At 40.4% G+C, this 23,961-nt stretch overlaps 2 protein-coding genes across 6 annotated transcripts; both read left to right on the forward strand.

Moving 5' to 3' along the window:
• The first annotated feature begins 997 nt into the window (after nucleotides 1–997).
• On the forward strand, nucleotides 998–9,293 carry zmynd10 (zinc finger, MYND-type containing 10). 2 transcript variants are annotated; one of them, XM_023154971.3, is made up of 12 exons: nucleotides 998–1,217; nucleotides 4,617–4,728; nucleotides 4,839–4,955; nucleotides 5,033–5,086; nucleotides 6,264–6,401; nucleotides 6,487–6,575; nucleotides 6,680–6,774; nucleotides 6,956–7,128; nucleotides 7,548–7,673; nucleotides 7,760–7,881; nucleotides 7,971–8,096; nucleotides 9,049–9,293. In XM_023154971.3, exons 1-12 carry the CDS (start codon nucleotides 1,129–1,131, stop codon nucleotides 9,128–9,130), a joined length of 1,323 nt encoding a protein of 440 aa, XP_023010739.1. In that variant the 5' UTR covers nucleotides 998–1,128; the 3' UTR covers nucleotides 9,131–9,293. The 2 variants fall into 2 exon arrangements, with proteins under 2 accessions (XP_023010739.1, XP_004548698.1); XM_004548641.5 differs by having other exon boundaries at nucleotides 999–1,217; nucleotides 4,620–4,728.
• Nucleotides 9,294–9,583: 290 nt separating this feature from the next.
• Nucleotides 9,584–23,961, forward strand: LOC101479128 (ras association domain-containing protein 1). 4 transcript variants are annotated; one of them, XM_076884117.1, is made up of 7 exons: nucleotides 9,584–9,895; nucleotides 12,056–12,454; nucleotides 13,414–13,538; nucleotides 22,181–22,285; nucleotides 22,377–22,662; nucleotides 22,751–22,866; nucleotides 22,960–23,961. In XM_076884117.1, exons 2-7 carry the CDS (start codon nucleotides 12,136–12,138, stop codon nucleotides 23,104–23,106), a joined length of 1,098 nt encoding a protein of 365 aa, XP_076740232.1. In that variant the 5' UTR covers nucleotides 9,584–9,895; nucleotides 12,056–12,135; the 3' UTR covers nucleotides 23,107–23,961. The 4 variants fall into 4 exon arrangements, with proteins under 4 accessions (XP_076740232.1, XP_004548696.1, XP_004548695.1 ...); XM_004548639.6 differs by having other exon boundaries at nucleotides 12,099–12,454; XM_004548638.6 differs by having other exon boundaries at nucleotides 9,585–9,895; nucleotides 12,095–12,454.

The following is a 23,961-nucleotide window of genomic DNA, read 5'->3' on the forward strand; positions in this document are numbered from 1 at the left end:
AAAAGTGGGTCCAAACCAGTACTAACAGGGTCTATCTAATTGGTGATTTAACAACTTTCTGATATGTACGAACTAGAGTACATTATACGTAAAATAATTTGTTTTGACCAACAACATGAATGATTTAATCCAAATAGTATGGTCTGATTGATTTTTGCCATGAGGACATTGTAGACAGGTGCAGCTGCTACACATTTTTATTTTATTGAATAAAATTCAGCCCTGAAGGACAGACCGTTTTAGTAAAGACTAACTTCATCCAAGGACTGTGAGGAAAAAAGCAGGAAAGTCATCATCATGAGTCACCTGCAGGTTAGGCTGTCTCTCTTTTGCTGCATACTCTGGAGTATGAGCAACAGGGGAAACTTTGAGTCACCAAAAAGAAAATCACTGGAGTATGATGAAGACATCCATTAAAAAGGAACTAGCTACTCTAAAAACTTTGAAACCAGTTGTAACAGGGTGAAGCTGGTAATCAGGTTAATTTACAATAAGCTGGTTATCATAGTTTTGTATTTTACTTTTTATTCTTTTTTTTGTTTATGTGTTCAGCATTTTCTTGTTATCCATTCATTTTAGTTTTATTATTACCATCCTGGTTGAGTTTGAACATTGAACCTTGGGCTATTGTGAGAGTGTAATGGTTCATTTAATGGATAAAATCCTCCTCAGCCTATGAGCAGACTATCTTCTGCAGGTCTAGTATCTTGATATTACTAGGACCCTCTTTAGGAATATTTTGTTTATGTTGCTTTAGTTATAATTTACTTAGTTTAATTAATATGATGTCTGCACAAGGAAAAAAAAAGTTTTCTGGCGCTTTGCTGATGATGTCATATTTCACAACAACTCACCTTGGATTATTTTTATTGACATAACTGATTTTTTTTTAAGGTTTTGCCAGAAATGTACAACTGTATTATGTTGTGTATTTGTTTGAGGTTCTGCTGCCCCTCTATGGCGGGAAAAAAAACCTGCACCGTTCCCTTGGTTTTCCGTAACCATGACAACTACCGGAAACACTTCGTGTTGCTAACTTCGAACCGTTAACGGTACGAACAAGTCTACTCAAGCTCCAGTTAGACAAGTCATTTATTTCTTTATTGCGTAATATCTTTTCTCAACGTAATGGATACATCAGTGATTCTTCCCGTTGAAGCGGAAGGCTTTATCCAGAGTCTGGAAACTTTCTCCCTCAAGGAAGTGGGCTCAGAGAGGTGAGACGAAACAACTAACTCTGCACCTGAGTTAAATTAGCTTGTAAACACGATGGAACGTACAAAAAAGGGAAAAAAGAAAGAAAAACAATGTGATAAATAAATAGAGACTATATTAGATTATTTCTCATTAGCCAGTACAGATTGTAAATGCTAAATAAGGGAGCTTAATGTGCTTTGTTATACAAATAAAATAAAATAAAAAATCAACCCAAAGCACTCAGTGGTGCAAATTAAACAGCTGAAATTGAGCAAAACGTCAGATTCAGATGTAGTTATAATATTGCTATCATATATAACTAAATAACGCTGATTGCATTTTTGCCGCGAACCCATGCAGACTGTAGGTTTGAGCATTGGAGGGGGCCCTCAGCCAAGAAATTCACATTTCAAACACTTACTTATTTCTGGTGATGCTTTTGTCCATCAGTTTTTGTCAATGAGAAGTAACCATCACAATACAACTCTGACCTTCTGATATTCATATTGAATATGAAAGTGCAGCAGCCAGAGCTCGCCCCCCCCTTCTCTTTAATTCAACCAAATATATCATTCCTTTGTGAAATAAACACATCAATATATATACCAATTATTTGGGTAATAAAAACATCAAGAGCTAAAAAAATTTTTTTATAATGTGCAGGAAACCATCTGCTACACTTAGGTCCATAAATATTTGGACAGAGACACTTTTTTTTTTCTAATTTTGGTTCTGTACATTAACACAATGAATTTTAAATTAAATAGCTCAGATGAAGTTGAAGTGACTTTCAGCTTTAATTCAGTGGGTTGAACAAAAAGATTGGCTAAAAATGTTAGAAACTAAAGCATTTTAATCCCTTCATTTCAAGGGCTCAAAAGTAATTGGTCAAATTAAATAACTGAAAATAAAATGTTAATTTCTAATATTGAAAAACCCTTTGCTGGCAATGACAGCCTGAAGTCTTGAACTCATGGACACCCCCCGATGCTGGGATTTCGCCTTTTTAATGCTCCGCCAGACCTTTACTGCAGCGGCTTTACTTTTAATGCAATATTTTCCTTACGGGAGACTTGGATATTAATACACCTACCTCCTGGAGAATGTTGTTCACTTGTTTGGTTGTTGTGAAACGTTTTCTCTTCACCATAGAAAGTGTTCTGCTATCACCCAGGACTGCCGTTTTCTATGGATGGCCAGGTCTTTTTTTGTTGCTGAGTTCACTAGTGCTTTCTTTCTTTCTCAGGACCTAACTGTAGACTTTGCCACTTCTAAACTCGTAACAATTTCTCAGATGTTTTTTTTTTCCCTCTGTTTTTGCAGCTTAAGGATCACTTGTTTCACCTGCATGGAGAGCAAAATCTTCCAAATGCAAGCACAACACCTCAAATCAACTCTAAATCTTTATCTCCTTAATTGATAATGACATAATGAGGGAATTGACCAAACCTGCCCATGAAATTGCCTTTGAGTCAATTGTCCAATTAGTTTTGGTCCCTTTAAAAAGAGGGTGGCACATGTTTCAAGGGGCTGAAACTCCATAATATAGCTGTAATTGGAATATGTTTCAGTAAACAAGTAAAAACACAAAACTTGTGTCAGTATCCAAATATATATGGACCTAACTGTACTTTGGGATTCAATGTAATACATTAAAATACATTATTAATACCCTTTACAGGTTCAATAGACACACAGGAATGTCTCTTCTGTCCTAGTTTTCTGCTTCGTTTCAGACACAAGTAAAGTTGCCTTAGTTTCCCAGTCTGACTTCCTTCTTTTTCCTCTTTTGGCTTTTTCATGATTATCAGCCTGCCTGTGTATGGCACCATAACAGAGGTCATGCAGCTGCTGCCTGACATCGTAGCACTGTCTAGCTGTGTGAATATGTGTGTACGTTGACTGCGTCTCCCCAAAATCTGCACATATAAAGAAACTTATCAGTGTGGTCAAGTATAAAAGAGAAATGCATTCAGGACTCTACAGCTCATGACGTGTTTCTATTTTCTCCACTTCCTCTTTGCGTCATTTTGAAAGAGATAGAGATTTTTTGTCAGATCTTTGTTCATCAACTTCTGTTGGTTACTTTTAGTTTCTTTCCCTTTATTTGTGATGACAAATCTGGTCCTTTTTTGAGGCTTATCAGTCATTTGCATGTTGTGGTGAATCCCCTGAGGTTCTGGCCATGTAGTCGTCTTGTGATGTTTATATTGAGAAATATGTACATCTGCATCCTGTGAATGTTCAACCACATAAACCTAATATGTCTCTGATAGATTTTGTTATTAACCCACATTATTACCGTCTTCACTTGCATGATTAGCTCTTTTTTTTTCTCCTGAAAATAGCTTTTAATCTATGTGATCTATTGGTTTTTGACTGGTTGTCAAAAAGGAAACATCTGCCAAAGAACACTGTTAGTTTTGACTCCTTGAAATCAGTGTATGTTTCAAGTTCTTGAAATATAGATTAAAATCTACACAAACTAAAACTGACACTCTAATTTGCGTAATTTGACGCACTTTACTCAAGCATTGTTTGAAATTGAATGCACTGAAGCAGAGAGCCTGATAATATGTGTCTTTTAAATACTTAAGAGAGAGATGATCTGGTCCAGACAGATAAGATTCTCTGTAAAGAATATTCAAATCAGAAGTTATACTTCATTATAATAAAGGCCCTGGGCCTTGACTAAAAGGAACTGAGAGTTAAATCAGACTTATTTTAGAGCTAACTGGGATTTTTGTTGTGTGTTAGCTTTTGCATTCTTGTATTTTTACTTAGTTTTTGTTCCTGCTTTGGTTTATTCTTTCTTCTCCTGTGTCTTGGTCAGATTGTCCGTCTTCATTTGATTCCCTGGTTTCCCATCTCATGACTTGGTTTTCCCTCTATGTCTTTAGTTTTGGGGTTTCCTGCCAGTTTTTTGCAGCACCCTTTGTTCACATTTTATGAGTCAATAAAGCTACTTTTGCATACAGAGATTCTGTGTCCTGCTTTTGGATTCGCTCCTCTTTACATCCTGATAAAATCTGGAGGTAGCTTCCTCATGTTTGAATTTCTCTCTGGGGACAGAAATTGGACTCCCTGCTGCCACTCCATAAGTATACCCTAATTCTGTGCATTTCGGTGTGATAGTCGATGATTTACACACTTAGCTGCTGTAACTGATTGCATTCAATTGCTAACTTGACCCCATTCAGTCGCAGACTGTCTACAGACTGATTCCATCTTATGTCAACATATAGAGCAGATTTTGGTGACAGTGTTGGTATGTTGACAATCTCAGCATCAAAACATAACTTTATCTTATTGAATAACACTAATGTAATATTATGAGTATTGTGACAATATCATGTCATTGGTTGTCTGGTGATTCCGACCTTTAGAAGTGATGCTTTTTTATTGTCTTTGTGTGCTAGCAGATGGTTCAAGCAGCATGATTATATTGAGAAACTTAACATGCAGGCAATACTGAATGCCTCTGCCATGCACGATGAGTTTGTCAAGGACCTCCTGGTTTCATTTGGAAAGGTGACTGCCACAACTGCATATAAACAATAATAAAATGTCAGCTTTTACGCAAGCCCTTTTACAATTTTCTAAGAAGTGCTTAGAGGGGAGTGATTCCTTTCCCTTTCCAGATACACATCCTGGTCCATGAGATGATCCTTATTGAGGTGTGGAAGAAAAAAGTGTTTCCCATCTTATGCCAGCTGGAGGATTTCAATCCAGAGAAGACTTTTCATCTTTACATGGTGGTGAGTGTTAAATGAGATGTTAAATGAGCAGCTCACATTGCTCATGTTTCATGTGTTCTGTTATGACTCCTTTTTAGATCCATCATGAAGCCACCATCATAAATCTACTTGAAACCATAATGTTTCACAAGGTCAGTAAGAACTCAAATAATCCCTACATATCTTAAAACATTTCACACACCAAGAAAGCACGGACTGTCATTCTCTGAGAACATAAACTGTAGGGATGGGTACCGGTGTCCGGTGCCATGATGGCACCGGTTCTGACATAAACGGTAGTAACCAGACCGAAAAGCAGCGCACATTTCGGTGCTTTATTTCGGTGCTTTTTTTTCCTGAGCTGTGATACACTTCTAGCCAATCATTTTACGTTTCCGAGGATAGTAGGCGGGTCCAGGTACGTACGTTCTTTTAGAGCAGAGCTACAGATTAAAAATGTCCAAGGCGAAGCGGTCAAAAGTCTGGCTGTACTTCACAGCAAAATATGCAAACTCAGCAGCCTGCAACAAGTGCTTTAAGCTGATACTGTGATACTGTCAAAGGAGGTAACACCTCAAATCCGATGAAACACCTGGCGACGCATAGCGTTTTTTTTAAAAGCCCAGAAATGCGCCATATGATAGCTTGCTGCGAGACCTCACACCAAGCGCATCTACTGTGCATGGGTTGCCTGTTATCGGACCCGGAGTTAGCGGGTCACGAAGAGTAGAGTCCTGGCCCCTAGCCCTGCCAGTGTATCAGAAATGATGAGGATGATGATGGCAGCAGCAGCCGTTCTTCTCTGGGCGAGTAGCTTAATGTTGTTCGTGTGTAATTTACGTTGAGTAGGCTAACCACGTTATTACATTAATGCATGTAAGGTGAACTAGCAAACATCATCATAGCTACATGCGGCTGTCTTCTTGTTTGATGGCAGATACTCCCTTCACCCTGGCCAAAAAGGCTAAAATGACCAAAGAAAAAGTGGAAAACAGCTAAACATGAGAGGTTTTGGACAAAGTTTGTGTTTTTTCCATTGATTAAGCACTGCTTCCAGCCAAGAGTGATACCATATATGCCCCATAGCTGCAGAAAAGGCTAACACCGTTATCTTTTTACAAAAAACCAGCTGAACATGAGAGGTTTTTGGACAAAGTTTGTGTTCTCCATTCTTTAAGCACCGGTTTGAGCACCGTTTGAGCACCGGCACCGTTTCAAAAGTACCGATTTGGCACCGGTATCAGATAAAACCTAAACGATACCCATCCCTAATAAATTGTAAATTAAGCATTATGGCAAGTGTTCAAGCGGTTGTGTCTTGTTATGCAGGATTCATGTGATGCAGCAGATGACTCTCTTCTTGACTTGGTGGATTACTGCCATCGAAAACTCACCCTGCTGGCGAGTGAAGCGATTAAGGATGTTGCTGTGACATATGACCAACACAAACAGACATCCTCTCTAGAGGTGAGAATGTATGTTTTGTTTTTGGTTTGACACATTCGCCGAAGTCTGTCGCAAACTTTTGAACGCTTTGTTTTGTTTCTTGAAGGAGCTGCAGGTGCAGAGTGCAGCTTTGGAGTTTGAAATCTCTCTGAAAGCCGTGTCAGTGCTGCGCTACATTACAGACCACGCAGACAGGTATGGCGCCCTGGAATTCACTTGGTTATGTTCTAGTGGAAGTATACTCAGTATTACACTGAGAAACACGCTGCAGCTGACCAAAGGAAAGTGTTTCTTTGCAGCATCAGCATTATCAGTCGAATGCTGTGCACCCATAACCTTCCTTGTGTACTGGTTCAGCTGATTGACCACTGCCCCTGGAGTCGCTGCAGAGAAGGTATCACCTCAAACATGAGATTGGTGTTGATCTACTAATCTATATCACTGGTAAAAAAAAACAAACAAAAAAAAACAAAACTTTAAAGGCTTCTAAAAGCTACCCAAGCCAGGAAGCTTACCTTTCACACCTGCTAAAGTTTCTTACTATTCAATAACCTACTCATTGTCTCCCACTGTAGGTAACGTGCAAAAGCACATTGATGGCAAGTGGCAGACGATACCTGTAGAGGATCATTTAAAAATGAACAAACTGGACGGTCAGGTCTGGCTTTCCCTTTACAATCTGCTGCTAAAAGAAGAATTCCAGAGAAAATACAACTTCAACAGTTTCAACAAGAGCCAACTTCTGAAGGTATACAGTGGATGATTGTTTTATTATAACTTTAGATGCACTGATCATGCAGAGTTGTTGTCATTCATTGCCTGTGCTGATATTAAATTGGATCAACTCGTCCGTCCAAATGGCTGCTGGATAGTAGCTGTAATCTGGTGTTTGGCAAGTGTGTGAGTGCCGGGTTATTGTCCTCCAGCATCATATCTCATCTCCTCCCTTGTTAGAGCACACATTCAGTTTCCAAGGGTTGTTTTGACCAAGATGTTTCCTCCTATTATGAGCTTTCTCATCCTCTTCCTGCTCCATTAATTACATAACCAGCCAGCCATGTGCATCCTCCTGTAATCACATTTTATTCTTATGCAGTCTGTGTAAACTGATGATTCATACATTGTTATTCTTGCTTCACTGTATTTGTTGTCATTCATGTGCCACAGCTCAGAGGTTTCTTGACTGATGTCTTGATTGATCAGCTGCCAAATCTGGTGGATCTGCAGCGTTTCCTGGCTCATCTTGCTGTTTCAGATCCAGCCCCTCCAAAAAAAGAGCTGATTTTGGAGCAGGTGCAGTCACACTCACAAATGTTCACTTATCCCTGTACCTAAACAATGTGCCTGTTCGTTTACACTCGGCTCTACTCTATTTATAGATCCCAGAAATGTGGAACCGCATTATCAGTGAGAATTCTAGAAAGTGGAAGGCAATAGCAAAGTATCAAGTCAAAGAAACATTCAGCCCATCTGAAAGTGACTTGAGACAACAGGCCCAGAGGTAACACTGAAAACACAGGTCTGACTGATTAGAGAAGGAACAGAGAAACGACTCAGGCGCTCTGAATAATCAGCGCTTGTTTTAACTAGGCTGGCCCAGACGTACAACTTGGATGTAATGGAGAGTTTACTTCCTGAGAAACCAAAATGTGGATCCTGTGGGAGAGAGGCCACAAAGAGATGTTCTCGCTGCCGAGGAGAGTGGTACTGTCACAGGTACTGACAGACTCTGAGCTGAGCCTGAAGGCAAAGCTCAGGGCTGTTTTAACACATGCATGAAAGTCCTGCACCTTCCTAGGACTCTGTCAGCACTACATGCAAAACACCAGGACACGACCACATGGTTATTACACATAATGCACCACACACAATAATCATAAATGCTAGCAATGAAGTTGGCCACTTCCATAGGTTACGTTGTAGGCTACAAAGATTCCCTGCAGAAGTGCACATGTGAGAGTCACTAACAGTATTAAAGATGGCCTTAACCACCATGAGCTCATTGGTTTTGGACTTTGCAGCTTTAGTTTTAGTTTTTGGTCACCACCGTTTTCATTTTTTGAAGCCAGGTTAGAAGCCAGTTACCTTATATAGATTAGAGGGTGGAGTCCTAATTTACTTTTTGCGTTTTTTTCGTTTACTTTTTGTTTTTGAAGCCAGCCTCGAAAAGCTAAAAAAAGTGTTTGTGTGAATGGGTGAATGTGGCAAGTTGTATAAAATACTTTGAGTTGTCAGGTAGAGTAGAAAAGCACCATATAAAAACCAGTCCATTTACCACTGGTAGCGAATGCGTGTCATGTGTGCTGCCTCCTGCATGCTCACGTAAACCACACAAAGTACTTCCAGTACTGCAAAGGTGTCTGAAGGGGAATAATTCCTGCAGATTACCACAAGTAAGACAAAACAAATGTGCTGCTTCTCTTTTCAAAATATCAAAAGGTCACGTGTGAGAGCGGCTCAGTACTTTCCCCCTCTCACTCATCGCTCCTAAGGTTTTGATAAAGTTGACGTAAGCCTCGCCGGGGCACTGAGAAAGAAATTTAAACACATTTGAGAAACAAATGGAGTACACAGAGGTGTGTTTCTTCAGTATTGGATGCAAAATGCATATTTTTGTTTAGAATGTGCTAAATGTCTGCGTTATTATCTTGCTGATGTATGTTTTCAGAGAGTGTCAAGTGAAGCACTGGCCAAAACACAAGAAAGCCTGCCAGCTCATGACCGAGACCACCGAGAAGATCATCAGCTGAGGGAGACCAAACGGCTCTTTCTGTGGCTGATGACAGAAAGAGAACAGTGTGTTTCCTTAGTAGCCCGACACATTTATACATAGACTCTTTTTTCTTTTATCATTAAAACTGTTGAAGAATTTAGGACGTTGTAATCAAACTGCAATAAAGTTTTAAACCTGCATGCATCTGTGTTTGCCTGTTTCATCAAAGTGCCAGGGAAGCGCTGCATCTTCTCTTTCACCAACAGCACCGTTTTGACCTTTGTATGCAATGCAGAGAAGGTACGAAGCAAAATACCACAATAACCCATTTTCCTATTGCTTTTAGGTAGAGCCACCCAGTTTGAAGCTCAGGTCTGTGATGCGTTCAGATAGTGGCTTTAGGAGTGGGGAGGGGGACTTTGCACGCCCACTCAGCTGTGCTCGGGACTCAGAAGCACCCCCTGTTTGAAAACATTCCGGATGTCGGTGCAGCTCAGTCTCATCTCACTCTCTTTTTCATGATGGGCCGCTTCCTCCTGCGCCGCAGTCCGACTTGAACAGATGGGTAACATCTTGAAAGACGTGCTCCGGCTCTGCCGTGAAAAGGAGGGCCCGGGGTTTCGTTCGCTGTAAGCGGCTGGTGATGAGAAATTATTTCCAGAGATGTCGCCGAGACTGCACACCTCCGTTATTTGGAAACCTTAAGACATTTCAGCGGAAAGTTTTTTTTTCTTTTCGACCTCGGATGGAAGAACTTTTGAGACAAAGCGGTAGCCACGGGGCTGTTTTCTCCCGTGTTTTGGTGAGTTAGACTTAAAATCACTGGATTTTGTTTCACTTCGCTGTTTATGAGTGACTAGTTTAATATGCAGCTGTTGGGAATTAGGTTTTGAATGATCTCCCCGCGTGTGTTTTTTTTTCATGGACACGGAGCTGATATATTTCTACTACTAAACTGAACTACATTTGACGGCACATGTCATTCTTTAGCTTTTTGTATTATTGTTAGGCTTAATTCTACATGACAGTGGTTTGAGGGGGAAAATTACTAAAGTAGAAAGCAATAGTACTACTTAGTGCAAGTCTACAAATCTTCGTTGTATTTTATTAAAGTTTTAAGGTATTTGTACTCAGGGGCGTTTCCATGATTTTCTTTTTAAACAAACAAGAAAAGAGGGTGGTCCCCCAGGATTTCAAAATAAACACCAAATTAAACCACTTGAAAAATGATTGGAAGTTACGTGAGTGTGAATTATTTTGTGGACGCGCATCCTCCCTGAATGGAGATGTGGCTGACCGTCAACAGACCACAGTACCGAAACAACTACAAAGTGACAGAGCTAATAAAAAGTAGTTTGATTACAGTTACAGATATGTTTTTCCACACTGAAAGGTAGTAGGAAAGAGCAATGCCACATACAGTAGGAGAAATAATTATTTGATCCCCTGCTGAATTTGTAAGTTTGCTCCCTTACGAAGAAATGAAAAGTCTAGTCTAGTCAAGTCTTTTCACCGTAGCTTCATTTTAATGGAGAAAGACTGAAGGTCAACCAAAAATCCCCCCAAAATAAACCCCAAAAAAGTGATTTGCATGTTATTCAGTGAAATAAGTATTTGATCCCCAAATAACACATCATTTAGTACTTGTTGAAGAAACCCTTGTTGGCAAACACAGTAAGTGTGTAAGACGTTTCTTGTACTTGGTCACCAGGTTTTCTTCCCACACACACATATCTCAGGAGGGATTTTGGCCCACTCCTCTTTACAGAAACTCTCCAAATCCTTTAGGTTTCCTGGCTGCTGTTTGCCCCCTCAGTGCAGTGAAATCGTCCTGTACCCCAAAGCATAATGTTTCCACCTCCATGCTATCTCTTCCTCCAGACACAGCAGGTCGACTTGATGCCAAAGAGCTCCATTAAGGTTTCATCTGACCGCAGCACTTTCTCCCAAACCTTCTCTGAATCACTTGGGTGTTCTTGGGCAAACTTCAAATGTACATGTGCCTTCTTGAGCAGGGGGACTTTGTGGGTGTTGCAAGATTTCAGTCCATTACAGTGTAGAGTGTTGCTGATGGTGTTCTCAGCAACTTTGGTCCCTACTGCCATCAGATTATTAACAAGCTCCTCCCATGTAGTTTTGGGCTGATCGAGCACCTTTCTCATGATCATCCTCACATGAGGTAAGATCTTGCATGGCGATCCAGACCGAAAGTTCTCACCTTCTTGTCAAGCTTCTTGCTTGTTGCTGATGTTCTTTTAGCCCTTTCCAGACCAAAGAGCCTTGGACAGCTCTTTGGTCTTGCCTATGGTGATAGTGAGTTTCGAATAAAAGAAGAAACTGATTATCTGGAGACAAGTGAACTTTATACATGTAATGACATTAAGAGTATGTTTAACTGATTGGTTGAGCGATTAATTGTCACGTGGACACACAGCCAATCCATGGAAGTCAGAGTGTGTTGTAGAAGATTACATATTTACCTTACTCAATGAGTTTCATGACTTGATACAATGTGGGGTTTTTCTGGATTTGTGATTGGTATTCTGTCTCTCTCCTTCAACATGAAACTACCATAAAAATTAGATACTGTTCATTTCTTTTCAAGCGAGCAAACTTACAAATTCATCAGTTAATCAATCAAATAATCAGTCAATGAATTGTTTCTCCCACTGTATACTCTTTTATTTATGCTGCTTTATGTTTATATTTCACTGCTTGTAAACTTTTATTCTTCTGAATTTGCAGACTTGAGATTTGCATAAAAAACTGTCCGTTTTTAAGTTATAATGCACTATTAATGGTGTAATGGTGCCAAACAGTCAGAATGCACCTTGACAATATATAACATCATTATGCTCTTTATGTGTTTAACCTAACTGTCCTACTAAGAGTACTACTAAGTACATTCATATTTGGTACCTTAGTACATTAAGCTGAATTAACACTAACTTCATGATTTCAGGTTGCACTCTGATTATACAGAGTCTGTGTTTTTTGTCAGTTAGTGATAAAAATGGAGGAAACCCGGCCCTGAGTGACACAATGTCTTGGGAGGAGTTCATCGAGCTCCGTGACCTCAGGTCGACCAAAGAGCAGATAGAGCTGACGGGGACGCGCGCTCCGTGCTCACCTCCGCGCCTAGAGAGAACCAACGCCCTGAGGATCAGCCCGGGAAGGGTCCCAGACCTACTGAGTCGTGTGGGCATTATCAGAGTCCTGAGCAGCAGCCAGGACCCACAGCTCACAGAGGAGAAAGGAGAGGGCCACGACTTCCAACCCTGTAGCCACGCTCAGCCCACGTGGTGCGACCTGTGTGGAGACTTTATCTGGGGCCTTTACAAGCAGAGCCTGCGGTGTGTCAGTGAGTTGGCTTACATATGCTTTTTGTGCATCTGGGTGTGTGCATGTGTCAATGCTTTGGTGCATTTGCATGAAATGAGCGTACTGACAGAAAGAGGAAATTTACTAACACAGAGGAAGAGGCAACCACCAGTGTACCTGCAAGCCCAGATTACAGTCATTCCAGCCTGATGGCTTAAACAAGGCTTCATACTAAATAAACATAAATGCTCTCTATGTTAACATTCTGGAAAAAATAAAGAGAATTGTTGCCTGTACAATTTTTATAATTATTCACATCTACCCAGTATCTAACCTGCATACACTTAAGGGTTTGGTTATTGTCTAGGCTGAGGTTCAGCTACACTCATATGTGCATTTGCAAAAGTTTCATTAACTGAAACCCACCTAAATAAAGAGCAGTGGTTTGTACAAAGCATTTAGTGTGGGGAAATAGGGGTCCCTTACTGTAACCTGAACAGGAAACATTGTCACAGTCTTTGCAAAGAGACATAAGCTTTCCAGCTGACTATATGTTTTCACAGCTGCATTCAGCTGATTGGAATTGCTATTTATATTTCTTCAAGTATTTGCAATTTATTTTATATACGTGACTATACGGTCTGGTACTTACATAATGCTTTTCTACACTATTGAAGCACTGCTGCATTCACCCATACACTCGTTTGTATGCATAAGCACTTTTAATCTAAGATTCACACTCCAGTGAATGCAGCCGGGCAATTTAGGGTTCAGTATCTTACCTAAGGATATTCCAACATGCAGACCAGAGGAGGCAGGGAATCAAAACAACATTGTTGTTTTACTAAAAACAGTGAATAACTGCAGGTAAAACTGTAGTAACCTTTACCCTCCAGCAGAGGAGAGGCAATCACACTTACACAACATTATGACTTTCATTTTGCACATTCTCATGTATGGCAACATGAGTCTAAACTCTAGGACTTTCTTCATTTACAGATTGTAAATTCACATGTCACTACCGATGCCGTGCCCTGATTCAACTGGACTGCAGCTGGGAACGAGGCTCCTTGGCTGACCCCACATGTGTCGTGGAGTACACCATAGAAACGGACACAAACGTGGTAAGGAGCTGTGCATTAGGAAGCTGACAGCTGACACGGCGCCCCTTTATTACTTTACTACCACCTTTGTTCTTAATCAGCTGCGTTGCTAGTTGGTTTCACTTGCTTTTTTATGCTAGCGTCAATGTCGCAAACTTTACACCGCATAACATACATCATTTCTTAAGACCTCTGCACTCTGCATGTTATGCAATGCACTGCCTGTTTTGGATTGCATGTTACTGTACTAGATAGGAAAGAAATCAGGAACAATAACAATAAATGCACACAGTTCACACCTCTTTACTAACTGCACACGATCAACTGAAAGTTGCACCACTCTTTCAGATTTAGTTGTATTTACTCTTAGCATTGAAACTCCAGACAGGACAAACATTTCAAATATAACATTGCTCAGGGGAAGTAAAGTCTTTCAAAGGGGAAGCTTGTCTGCAGAGGAACAGAAAATGTTACCTTGAACACTTTTTGTAAAATGTGGCTTAGTTTAGTCAGTCACAAAAGTGAAATGTCAGTTTTTAAAGTACTTAAGCCTGTTGTAAAACCTATGTGCGAATATGAAACATTCAAGAAAAAAAAAACAGAGCACACTACAGCAACAAATTTTCATAAGAATCATTGTCTATTGGGCATAGCATAAAGTACAAATACAGACAGGTATTGTCCAATCTACAGCATTAGTTTTATGTCTTAGTTCAGAAAAAGAAAGCTTTCATAGCAGTAGTAGTAATAGTAGTTCTGTCTGAAGTTTTTTTTAAATACAAAACTGGTGTTTTTCCTTCCCACTGTCACCATGTTCTTGCTCATAAGGGGGGTCGTTTGATTTTGGGGGTTTCTTTGTATTATTGCAGGGTCTTTACCTTCCATAATAAAGGCCTCGAGGCAACTGTTGTTGTGATTTAGTGCTACATAAATAAAATAAAATTGAATTGAATAGTACTTTATGGATTCCTGTGAAAAAAAGTACAGCCCATGATTCAGTAGCTTGTGGAACCACCTTCAGCAGAAATAACTTGCGCAATTATTTTCTGTATGACTTTATCAGTCTCTCACATACACATGTGGGAGAATTTTGGGTCCACTCTTCTGCGATGTTTCTCACTGTTGAGGTTTGTTAGTTTATGCACAGTTGTCTGAAGATCAGACCACAGCATTTCAGTAGGTTGAAGTCAAGCGTTTGATTGGGCCATCTTGACTCTTTTTCAGCCATTCTGTTTTAGATTTGCTGTTGTGATACGGATGATGGATGGCCTCACGTTTGACTCTAGATTATTTAGGTGTGCATGGTTGACTCAGTGACTGCCCAGGTATTGTGGCTGCTGTACAAGCACAAATCATTACTCCTCCACAACCATGCTTGACAGCTGGTATGAGGTGTTTCTGCTGATATGCGTTGTTCTATTTTCGCCAGGCATGCATTGTGGCCAAACATTTCCACGTTGATCTCATCTGTCCAAAGACCTTTTTTCAAATTGTACTGTCATGAATTTTAGCATTTGACATGCTAACTGAGGCCTGTAGAGTCTGAGGTTGGAATACTTTTTATTTTGCTGAGCATTGCTCTGTCTCTGGGTGGAATTTGCTGGAGAGATTGTAGGATTATGTTAACACACACCTGAATGCTTCAGACCAGCAAACTACCAAAACATCTGCTTTTATAGAGGTCCTCAATCTTGCTGATGATCAGTTATTAAGTTCATTTGATTAGCAACACCTGCCTGCTTTTTATCCTCTTAATTTCTATACCAGCAATAAGAATGTACTTAACTTTTAAAATCTCTGAAAACTTTCCTTCTTACATAAACTGTAAGCTCAGAACAAGCAGCTAAACTATTTTTAGATTTTCCTATCATATAAGTATGAAATACCAGGAATTAGTTAACGGGTTCAGAGAAAATCTTTTATTCTGTTTTTAATGGGGTTTTTCAAGGCCAGTTAGGCTGCTGTATTCAATAGTAGAAGAAATCCCATCACAATCTTTTTTTTTTGTACCATGGTAGTATAATCCATTAAGTGGGAACTTAGTACAGTAGATATCCAGCAGAGCAGGTATCTTTTCATCATGTTAGCTGTTATTATTCACTTTATTAAGCGCCTGTTACTTATCAAAAGAATATAACTACAAACATAAACTTGAGCAAGCCGACACCAAGGCATGGCTAAAAAAACATGTTGGTATTTGAGCTTTTGTGTGCACACTTGCAGTCCTTGTATAATAGCAAAATGACTAGCTGCCAGGAAAATAACAGTCAAATTCAGAGCATTAAAAACCAAAAACAAATCACAGATATCTACTGACATTTTTGCAATACTACCCTCTGCAAACTATCATTCAAATGTTTCACTCTTAGCTCAGTAAGAGTGGGCTGCTCAGGTTAATATTTTGAACTGTTAGTTAATATTTGAATAATAAAGATGACACCGAGTCATACCTGTGCTATAGACATGCACAACCAGTACATAAATGTATGTTTATTGCAGTCATATTGACTGCTTGAGATGCCTGTACACCAGTGTGCCACCACTAACTTCAGATGCACCACAAATATTTTTGTTTTTGAATCAGTCCTGGTCGGCTCAATCTAAGAGCAGTATGGAGGTTTTCTGGGTTTAGCACCGGAAAACTCATTAGTTCACATTAGCAGGTTTCAGTGTATTTCCTTTTAATACATATCTGATCATATTTACCCTCTCCTTATTGATCTCTAAATGCACAAAGATGAAAAGAGATGTTCAAAAATACTTGAATCACTATGCTGCTTGCTCTTGAATTGAGGTTCTTCTCAGTGTTATTTCCATATAACATGTTAATACCTTATAACATAACATATTGTCTGTGGAAACTATGGATGTTTTAGGTGAACAGAGGCAAGACTTTCATAAGACTTTGTCAGAAATTGTAAAGGCTGGACAAAAAAAACCAAACTAAACAACTGGTGTCCTGCAGTTTGAATGACGGTTATTTTGTAGCAATTTTGTCAACGTGTCTGATTTTAGTTATTTGGTAGCTAGATTTAGCCACAGAATATACAAACTTTTACATAAGTCTTTTCATCTTTAGTCATTTCACAGTAACACCTCCCCTGCTGGTTTGGGAGGTTTTTCCATTGCTGCACACAGGAACTGAAAATCTGGGCTGCAGCTGGAGCAGTTTTTTTTCTCTCTTTTAATTAGTAATCTAACACAGAGCTGCATTTTTCCCTAATTACTTAATGTGTGACCAGAAACTGTTTTGACACTAAAAGCTGATCTTGCTTTTAGTCTAGCTTTACAGATTTTACAATAAGATTAAACAAACCCCCCCCCCCCCAACAAAAAAATTGCATTTGGTCCTGATTCGCTACAGTATGGCACATACGTTATCTGTCTGTATCAACAGCTATACTTTTTCATTCATTTAGGGGTTTTATTTTTTCAGACTGATATGCGTTTTTGAGAGAAAATGTCATTGCAACATTTCAGTGCTCGCTGTAATATATTTAGATTGCTTGTATTTTCTGAACAGCCATCAAAAAAATAAAACATATTATATCTATATTAATTAAAATCAGGGGAGGGGAAGAAAATACCCAGAATAAGCAACTGATGAATAATGTGAAACGCATTTTGGTGAAACTGACTGTGAAACAGTAGTATCATTATTAAAACAGGAACTGCCTTCCAGTCCGTGTCAGCTGGGTAGGCTCCAGCACCCCCGTGACCCTAAGTTGGACGAGTGGTTAAGAAGGTGGATGAAGTGATTTAAGGATCATGCTTTTTCATGTGACTTTTAATGTGCTCATCATGTGGATTGTTTCATAGCTTGTACAACTGTATAGTTTTATGTTAAGGGAGGTTTGGGGTAAGTCTGTGTTCGAAATGAGATGGATTTGCAGGAAGTGGATACTCATGACAGAGTCTATTTATGCTTTTAGTGGGGGATGGGTAGTAGAAACAGGAAAGATTCTTATGGTGACTTCTTACATTTCCTTTGTGTTCAGGCACATGTCTTTTAGCTAACTGCTATACTTCCAGCCTTCTTGACATAATTACACCCCAAAAGCTGAAATAATTCTTTAGAAGTCACCAACTCATATCTTGGTATAATACAACAAATCGTCAAATTGAGCTACCAAGTTGAAACACGGGTATGTCTCAAGCCCTGTAAGCTTTTATCTATATCAGATGTTATGATGTGTTTCCTAGCAACCAGGCCTAAATGACCCATATTTAGCATTTGTGCACTTACAGTTGTGGTCAGAAGTTTACAGACTCATCGTGGGCATGAATGTGATGGTAGTTTTGGTCTTTTAATGATTTCTTTGAACAATTCTTTTTTCCAGGGTGGAACAATTGGACAGCATTCATCTTTAATTCCTTTAAAAAAACAAGAATTGGGTGCAGAAGTCTGAATTTTGGATTTTCTCTAATCCACATGGGCTCAGAAGTACATATACAACTAAGCCAGTATTTCATTAAATGTTCCTTAGCACCTTAATGCAAAGCTTTTGGTTTCCATCAACAAGCTTCTGGCATGATTCTGTCTGACCACTCTTCTTGGTCGACTTCATTTAATTGGTTGGTTTCCTGGCACAGACGTGTTTTCAAGCAAATTTTCAAAGGGGTTGAGGTCGGTGCTTTAAAAAGGCCATTCCAGAAGCTTAATGCTAGCCTGCTTTTTCCATTGAAAAACAAGCTGTGATGTAGCTTTGGGATTATTGTCCTGCTAGAACAACTAATTCTGCACAAGTTTCAACGGTACAGCTGCTGATTTAATTTAGGTAGTCCTCCTTCTCCATTATTCTATCCACTTTGTGCAATATACCAGTACCACTTGCAGCAAAACAGCCACAGAACATGATGCTACTGCCACCGTGCTTGACCGTTTTTGTTTACTCCTTCAAACATAAGTCTTATTGAGGGCAACATTTCAATCTTTTTCTCATCTGACCATATGACTTTTCTCCAGAATGCATTTGGCTTGTCAGTGTGGGCAACTGCAAATTTCAGTCGAGCTTGAAGGTATTAGTTTTGGAGCAGGGGCTTCTTTATTGGTAAGCATCTTCTTAGTGTTCAAGCAGTTTCCAGGGCAGGCTTCAGGCTTCAGGCTTCCTGGGTTGTTTATGAACATCCAAACTATATTTCCTTTCATCTGAGGGTGAAAGTTTGGTTCTTCTTCCCGATCTTGGTAAAGTGGTGACACTAATTACAGTACAAGTCATTTAGAAATGCTTTCATGAAACCTTCACAACTTATTGAAATCTACAATTTGCCTTCCCAGACTTCTTTATTATTTTGTGTCAAGCAAATCTTTTTCATGTTGGCAAAAACCCCCCAGAATAATTCAAACCCGTTCTCCCAATTCTTGTTTTTTTAAAGTAACTAAAGGTGTATCCCCACCCTGGGGGAAAAAAGGACAGTTCAAAGAAGTCATTAAAAGTCTGTGAAATTCAAAGCCATGATGAGAGTATTTTTCACAAGAACCACCTTTTAATTTTACATTTAATGGGTATATGTCTAATAAGTGTACTAGTACACCTGTTATTTTAGACCTTGTGCAGCTGACATGGTCCCTTAATCGTGAATAAATGTAAACACATTTTGCTGTATACAAACTTGTAATCAGCCCCATATTTATTTTGTATTTATATAAACAAAATCTACCAGAGGTGGTCTTTACTTTTCTCATTGGGAATATCAGTTTGCTGTAGGGCTGTAGCATAATGAATTGCATTGTGGGAGTTGTAGGCTCCAGTGTTATGGGATGGCATTTTTCTAAGAAAGTAAAATAATCAATACAGCACCATTTAAATGTTCTATTGATCAACACTGAATAACGAGACATAAAAACATAATAAAGCTACATAACTGTTAGATACGTTAGGTTGGCATGGTAAATACAGTTTTAATATTTGTATTTAGTGCAAAAGTTAAAAAATGCTAGCAGCGAGCCCCAGCATCACATGACTGGGTCAGCGGTCCGTGGGGACACAGAAGGTCCACCAGCAGCACCCCCACCCTGGGAAAAAAGGGCAGAAAGACGGGTGAAACAGGGTTTTGAGGAGAGGAGAGGGCTTTGGTATTTCCCGTGCTGTCCAATCACTGCCGGCTGAAGCGGTTTGTGTATTTCCAAACTCAGCGGACCTGGGTGGGGCCTCTTCGGGGGAAGGAAGCGGGGCATCTAGGGCGGGGACCTGCACACATCCTGTTTCACACAGAGTTTGTACGGCGGAAACGTGGCTGGTAGGCTGAGTTTGAGGAGAAGATTCGTGAGATCTTGTTGATAGTCGTCGACATTTTTTAGCGGTATTTTGTCCTGCGCGAGATTATTTAATATTATCGTTAAAAGCTAGCACTGTTGCCGGTTAGGACTTTTTGTAAGGCATAGTTCAGTCAGTAAATTCCAATTAAGCTCAATCGAGAGCGATTCGGGGTAACAGCGTAGTAAAGTTAAAGGTTCCCGACTCTCTTATTGGATATATGCCGGTAGTCAGCATGACCACCGCGGCTAGCAGCTCGGATAAAACTCCCTCCTTTGAGATGACCTGGGGCAGCTCCACCAGCAGCGGCTACTGCAGCGACTCGGACTCTGACTCCGAGTTCGAGCAGTACTTCACCGCCCGGACATCTTTCTTCCCCAAAATCCGAAAAGATACTGTCAGTCCCGCAGTTAAGCAGGTGAGAAATTTTACAAGTTTAAAAACACATAGGTTTCATAAAAATCATTAGCTTTAAAATAAAGGGGAAGTGAAACTGTGGGTGTTTCGCAGCAGGACTGTATTCTCGCGTTATTTCCCCATTTCTGCTTATTAGCTGTCAGTGTTGGGTCTGTTATTGAGTTGTGTTTGTGTTCTTTTACTTCTGGGATGAGTTGCTGGGCGTCCTACTTTGTAGATGCTGCTGGGAATGAGTTGTTTTGCTCAAAGGAACCCCAGCAGACTAGATGGTTGGCAAGCCTGCAAGGCTCAAGGGTGGAGTTCCTCTAGTTCTAAGTAAACAGGTTAAAGACTTGTGTGAACTTTTTAAAATGCAAATGAGCACTCGTTACGTCTAGATTACACACACATACCGGTATATATGTGTCTTGTTGTAACAAGCACAGACCCACAGATGAACCTGTAACGCACTCAAGTTTCCAGCCAAACACCCACCATTCATTGACTCTCAGGTTGTTCACATTAATTTCTCAGTCACACATGAGTCATGGAGTGTTTTGGATTTCTTCATTTTCTTATCTTTTAGTCATACGCACACCCACATGGGTATCGGGTTTCTTTCCTGTGAGATGTGGGTACAGTTTACTGTAGAAATATTTGACTCTCCCTTTGCCAGCCGGCAGAGGCACAGTTGTGCATAATTTTCTCCCACCACTTATTGACTTTATTGATTTGTTTAACAGCAGCATATTAACTCTACGGCCCATGGATCTCCCTAGACATTTGCAGCTATGGATCTTTCTGGATGTCTAATTAACAATCTTTCTTAGGCAGTGTGTGGTTCAGCAGATAATTAAGCAAAAGGTAGCCTATAAGAATTCGCATTTGTTTTTTAATCTCACATTTACTGGCAGTCCTGCATCTACAATATTGGCTACTACTCCTGAGAAAACCCCTACCATGAATAATTATAGTGTAAATTGGAAGACACAAGAAAACCTGATTTTTAATCTGGCAGCCCTGCATCTGCTGGGGGGGCAAATGTGCATGACTGAAACATGACTGGGAGTTTGCGGTTGCTGAGGCAGCTGACTTCACAGGATGTGCCTGCAAAACAGAGGAGGGCATTGTCTCTCCCGCTTGTGAGAGCCTGTGAGGGGTGGCTATTTTTACATGAACACCAAGTTGAGGAATGCAGCGCAGAGCCGTTGGCCACAGTCATCATTGCAAACAGCTGCAAGTTGCAAACCCCCTCCCTTTTCCTCCCTCTTCCTCCTCCCTCCCTTCTCCCATCAGCCCTCCTACATGGAGGCATCAGAGCCGCTGAACTGGATTGGACAGAGCTGACATCATTGTGTTCGCCTCTTTTGCTGCGTTGTCCGGAAGTTGAAAGTCTGATGCAACTGGTGTTCGCTGTTAGAAATGCCGAACATCAGTTAAAACCAGCTTTTACTCTCGTGTTTCAGCAGTATTGCTGAAGAAAAAAAACACGGAAGACTTGTTTAAATCAAATTTGACTGACATTACAACTTTTTTTCCCTCCCTTGTTAAAACACCCTAAAAATGAACACTGGGCTTTTTCAACACTAATGCAGGGTTTTTCCTGCATATAATTTTTTTTTCCACGTTGACCAAAAAGATTTTGGCCAACCACCAAAGGGAAACCAACAGAACTGTGATTTTTAAACCAGTTGTTTTTAAATGGGGTTTAATTCACTTGAGCTTAAGATGCATTTTAATTATCAAATGTCCAGAAAAAAATAAAAAGGCAGAAAATGTCTTAGATTTTTCTTGAGTAAGTGGCCACGGGGACATGGTCTTGTGTAGTCACCCTCTCAAAGGCTCATTTTGAGCGGGAAAATCCCTGTAATGCTGTAAGACACAATCATATAAAGGGCCTTTCCTCTGCTAATCAGTGTTTTGTCCTGCTCTCTGGCTTGTCCCTGCTTTTTTTTGAGGTGAGCACTGACACCTGGTGGTTAAAGACTGTAACTCTTCTGTTCCTTCCAGGATGAACAGATTGAATTGAGTAAGCAGGAGCTGACAGTGGTGGACATTCAGCAGAAAGTGAAGGAGTACAATGCTCAGATCAACAGCAATCTGTTCATGAACATGGTGAGCTGTGATTCTTCACAACAAATCCCTGCTTTTCCCTCCAAAGCATTTTTATCTTTTAGTTTAATATTTGTTTTTTTCCCTTTAACAGAACAAGGATGGGTCCTACACCGGCTTCATAAAGGTGCAGTTCAAGCTGGCCCGACCCGTGTCTGTTCCCACCCCAAAGAAAGGAGGCAACGACACAGGCGGGAGGCGGGCCAGCGGAGTGAAGCGGCGCACCTCTTTCTACCTGCCGAAGGACGCGTCCAAGCATTTGCACATAAGTTCTCGAACTTCGGCTCGTGAGGTCATCGAGGCTTTGTTGAAGAAGTTCACCGTTGTGGACAATCCCGCCAAGTTTGCTCTATTTGAGCGCAGCGAGCGTCACGACCAAGGTATTCTGCTTTAACATTAAATCGTGATTTCGTTTCTTTTTTTATTTAATGTGTTTGGTGATCGCTAAATGGTTTCTTTCTCCTCCAGTTTATATCCGTAAGCTGTCTGATACCGAGCGTCCCCTTCGTCTGCGTCTGTGCGCTGGACCGAATGAGAAAGTCCTCAGTTTTGTGCTGAAAGAGAACGAAACTGGCGAAGTCAATGTGAGTAAAACATAAACAGCTCTACATCCAACACGTATGGATCGTTCACCTTCAGATATACCAATTTAACTTCTCTCTCGCTCTCGGTTGCAGTGGCATGCCTTCTCCATGCCCGAGTTAAAGAACTTCCTGCGGATTCTGCAGCGTGAAGAGGAGGAACATATCAAGCAGATCGTGCAGCGCTACGCGTTGGCTCGCACTAAAATGCAGGAGGCTCTGGCTGGCTCAACGCCCGGCTGAGATGCCTACGCTCAGAGGGGCTTTAGCGTGCACCTTTCGGCTGGACGATCGCCAGAAGTTGACCGGCCATCGATGCATTCAAAGATCCCAGAGAATCCAACTCCAAACGCCTCTTGGTGAACGAGAGTGTGAGACAGGGCGCGAGACTATGAGAGAGAGAGAGCGCTAGCGCGAATGTGCATGTGAGATGATGTGAGAGATGAGACGTGCCTTACACCTGGAGAGTCTGATGTGCCTGAGAGAATGAGTTGAGAGAATTGACGACTGGCAGATGAGACAGTAATGTCTTTAGCTTTTGGTTACTGTAGGATTATCCTGCACCTCAGCTGTGTTATTTTTCCAGAAAACCAAAATTGGTAATATTTCAAATAATGCATTTAATCCCCTTTGCCTTCACTCAACAACCCACCATAATAATGATGCTTCTCACCCTCGGGTTAAACACATACTTGCTGTAAGGTATTTGGATTTTCACTTGACCTAAGCTCCGAGTCTGCCATGTCCTCTCTTACACCCCTGATGGGTGCAACTCTGAATTTCACTGACAATTTGTGAGTGTGACTGATGTATGGACATTTGTATGGAACTATGAATGTCTGCGAAAACAGTGCCCAAGTCACCCTGGTTGACTGGAACCTTGAATGAATATTTCTTTGGATGTGTTTAACTGGAAGTTTCCTGTCATTCCTTTATATCTTTGTTTTGTTCTGTCCTTTAAAACAAAATGTTTGTCTTCTGTCACTCTGTTCACTTTCACTGTATGGAAGTCTATGCACAAATTTACTTGTTGTAGCAATCTTAAGAATGTCGTGACTAATGTGCACTGCGTTTAGTAAAGAATTACCAAAAAATCTA

This window comes from Maylandia zebra, linkage group LG5 (assembly GCF_041146795.1).
Source record: "Maylandia zebra isolate NMK-2024a linkage group LG5, Mzebra_GT3a, whole genome shotgun sequence".
NCBI classification, from domain to species: Eukaryota; Metazoa; Chordata; class Actinopteri; order Cichliformes; family Cichlidae; genus Maylandia; species Maylandia zebra.

Bases quoted from the DNA above. Each gene is read 5' to 3' on its own strand.
- zmynd10 (XM_023154971.3), top strand. From the start codon at position 1,129: ATGGATACATCAGTGATTCTTCCCGTTGAAGCGGAAGGCTTTATCCAG. The intron at 5,087-6,263 runs GTCAGTAAGAAC...CTTGTTATGCAG, and splicing joins AAACCATAATGTTTCACAAG to GATTCATGTGATGCAGCAGA. The intron at 7,882-7,970 runs GTAACACTGAAA...TGTTTTAACTAG, and splicing joins TTGAGACAACAGGCCCAGAG to GCTGGCCCAGACGTACAACT.
- LOC101479128 (XM_076884117.1), top strand. From the start codon at position 12,136: ATGTCTTGGGAGGAGTTCATCGAGCTCCGTGACCTCAGGTCGACCAAA. The intron at 12,455-13,413 runs GTGAGTTGGCTT...CTTCATTTACAG, and splicing joins GCAGAGCCTGCGGTGTGTCA to ATTGTAAATTCACATGTCAC. The intron at 22,867-22,959 runs GTGAGTAAAACA...TCTCGGTTGCAG, and splicing joins ACGAAACTGGCGAAGTCAAT to TGGCATGCCTTCTCCATGCC.